This window comes from Cucumis melo, chromosome 11 (genome assembly GCF_025177605.1).
Source record: "Cucumis melo cultivar AY chromosome 11, USDA_Cmelo_AY_1.0, whole genome shotgun sequence".
In the NCBI taxonomy this organism is placed as follows: Eukaryota; Viridiplantae; Streptophyta; class Magnoliopsida; order Cucurbitales; family Cucurbitaceae; genus Cucumis; species Cucumis melo.
The window spans coordinates 15,630,071-15,633,292 of record NC_066867.1 but is presented as its reverse complement, the minus strand read 5'-3'; the positions used below and the strand labels follow the sequence as shown (position 1 = coordinate 15,633,292).

The 3,222-nt window shown below is 35.4% G+C and overlaps 1 protein-coding gene across 1 annotated transcript; it reads left to right on the top strand.

Moving 5' to 3' along the window:
* The first annotated feature begins 903 nt into the window (after nt 1-903).
* On the top strand, nt 904-2,464 carry LOC103490453 (protein EXORDIUM-like 5). Its single transcript, XM_008449966.3, has one exon. It carries the CDS (start codon nt 1,016-1,018, stop codon nt 2,078-2,080), a length of 1,065 nt encoding a protein of 354 aa, XP_008448188.3. The 5' UTR covers nt 904-1,015; the 3' UTR covers nt 2,081-2,464.
* The last annotated feature ends 758 nt before the right edge of the window (nt 2,465-3,222 follow it).

Genomic DNA, 3,222 nt, shown 5'->3' with positions numbered 1-3,222 from the left:
TAAGATCGAAGTTTATTTAAATATATAAGTTTTCTCCCCCTTCAAGGAGCACTTTGTTTCCTAAAACATATTCTTTTAAAATGACATATATATTTATTAATTAATTAATTTGTATTAGATGATCTTGTATAGTTTAAGTTTTCGACCCTATAATTTAAAAGTTAAAATTCAACATGAGATAAAGGATTTGTGATTTATCCATCCTAAGATGTAAAATTAAATAAATGAAATAAAATTCAAAAATTTAAAACAATCTCATTTTCTATTGTATCGCATGAGCATTTCCAAAAAAAGAAAAAAAGATTAAATCAAATCGTAAACATTATTTGTAAGTTTTTATAAAGGAATAATTTTAAATATATAAAAACTATTTAAATTATTTACTAATATAATAAAATTTTGTTTCTAATATATGTTGGATTCAAATAACATTAGAGTTTAGAGAATCAAAATATTCACAAGAGTTTATAAAAAAGTAAAAAAGAAAGAAATTTATAAATACATTTGTAACTATGTTCACGGGTGTTAGCCTCTAAAACAATTTCTTTTTTTTTTTTTTTTTATGAACAAAATTTCAATTTTAAAAAATGAGTAAGATTACAATTGATTTTATTTTTTTATTAGAATCATATGACAGAATTTGAAAGGAAAAGTGGGAAGGGGTGTAACAATTCAAAACCAGATTCAAACATTTTGGTTGAGAAGATGAATTGAAATTACCAAAAGACCCACAAAACGACATCACACACACACACACACACACACACACACCTATTCAAAAATCAAAATCATCAAAACCAAGTGAGAGAGAAGTAAATAAAAAAAAAATAAAAATAAAATAAAAAATAAAAAAAAAAGAGGAAAACACAAAAGCATTCTCATTGCTAGCTGTCACCAGCCCATTTCCCTCCCCATTCATCCTATTCTCAATTCTCATCTCTCACTCCCTCACTTACTTTTATAAAACCTTTCCTCTTTCTCTTCTTCTTCTTCACTCCTTCACCAAACCCTAACAATGGCGTTTCTCTCCTCTTTCTTCTTCTTCTTCTTCCTCCTCCTCTCCATCTCTCCATTTCATCTTTCTTCCTCAATGGCTGCCTCTCCTTCCCTCCAGACCCTCCACTCCAGCACCCATTTCTTCAACCCCAAACTTCCCCCATATTCCCTCTCCTCTTCCAAGAAATTTGAGGGCTCCTCCGATTTCGTCAACCTCCGCTACCACATGGGCCCTGTTCTTTCCTCTTCTCCCATCAACATTTACTTAATCTGGTACGGCAAATGGTCCGTCTCCCAGAAATTGCTAATCAAGGATTTTCTCCTCTCAATTTCACCCTCCCACCCCCCCCGCGCCCCTCCTTCCCCTTCTGTCTCTCAGTGGTGGCAGACCGTATCCCTTTACACTGATCAAACCGGCGCTAATGTCTCCCGCTCCGTCGTCATCGCCGGCGAACACTCGGACATCCGCCACTCCCACGGTACCGATCTCACTCGCCTCTCCATCCAGAACGTTATCGCCACCGCCGTCCGATCCGCGCCGTTCCCGGTCGACCACCGGAACGGGATGTTTCTGGTGCTTACTTCTCAGGATGTTACCATGCAGGACTTTTGTCGAGCAGTTTGTGGGTTTCATTACTTCACCTTCCCTTCCATGGTCGGTTACACGCTTCCCTACGCTTGGGTTGGCCATTCTGGGAAGCAATGCCCGGAGCAATGCGCCTATCCCTTCGCCGTGCCGTCGTATATGGCCGGAGGTGGCCCCAGCGCTCTCTCGCCGCCGAATAGAGACGTGGCGTTGGACGGAATGATCAGTGTAATCGGTCATGAGTTAGCTGAAGTGGCTTCAAACCCATTGGTGAATGCTTGGTACGCGGGCGAGGATCCGACGGCGCCGACGGAGATCGGTGACCTCTGTGAGGGGCTGTATGGGACCGGAGGCGGTGGTGGGTATATAGGGCAGGTAATGAGGGATGGAGAAGGAAGGACGTTTAATGTAAATGGGAGAAATGGAAGGAAGTTCTTGTTGCAGTGGCTATGGAGTCCGGTCCTGAAGGCCTGTGCCGGTCCGAATGCTTTGGATTGAATGGTGAAAGTTTAAAATTGGGAACAATTTGGTTGTTATTGTAATGTAATTTGAAGCAGAACGGTGGCGGCGCCGGAGAGGTCAGCTCGAGAAACAGCCATGGAGAATGGTGGCTCCGGCGTGCCACGAAGGAGGGATATATGCAGGGAGAAGGAGAAGGTTGGGGGTGGCTTTCTAATTCTATGGTATATATAATGTTATATCTAAATTTTGAAATTTTGAACTTTTTCATAAATTTGTTCAATTTTATATTAGAAATAGGATCTTTTTTCCTTATATTTTTTTTTTTATTTCTCTTGGTGTTCTACCTCAACATCTTTATTTTGAATTTGAAAGAATATACATACATATTCTTTTTCTAAGGTAAAATCAAGTTGAAGGCTATTCTCGTTTCTTGCTTTAACTCTATTCACTTTATTATTTTGTTGCTTTTCTTTTCTTTTCTTTTCTTTTTTTAATTAAAATCTCTTTAAATTAGAGTACTACTTTTGATTTTGATTTTGTACCCGTCTAATAAATAACTAACTATGCAACAATAATATTTTTGAAGGATCATAAATATGATAAAATATACAAATGTGAGACTCCCAATAGTAATAAACTGTAATATTGATAATCACTTGATAGCAATTTGATATTGGGATGAATTGATCCAATTTTTTGATCATGCATCCTTTGGTTTCCAAGCAATAAAGAAAAGTTATAATCATTCCACATGAGGAATCCAATTGGAAATTCAGAATGTTAAATTGTCAATATACTTAAAAAAAAAAAAAAAAAAAAAATCTTTCTTTCGCATATTTACTAAATTATACAACAAAATTTTAGTAAAAACTTTCAAGGTAATCTTTTATTTTTTTTCATTCTATCAATCGTATAGGATAGACTTTTATTACAGTCTATTTTTTATAATTTTCCTTTAAATTATTGCATTAAAACATAAGACTAAGTATTGCATTAAATTATTCATTTGAAGATTTTCTTTATTGAAAAAGAAAATAAAATTGTACTTGTTACTTTGTTGTATACAATTAAAAAAAAAAAAAAACTCCAATTTTATTTGTTTCAATATAAATGCATAAATAAAACAAAAATAATATGTAAGTAGAGAGAAGAATTATAAAAACTCTGGAAGTTGCTTC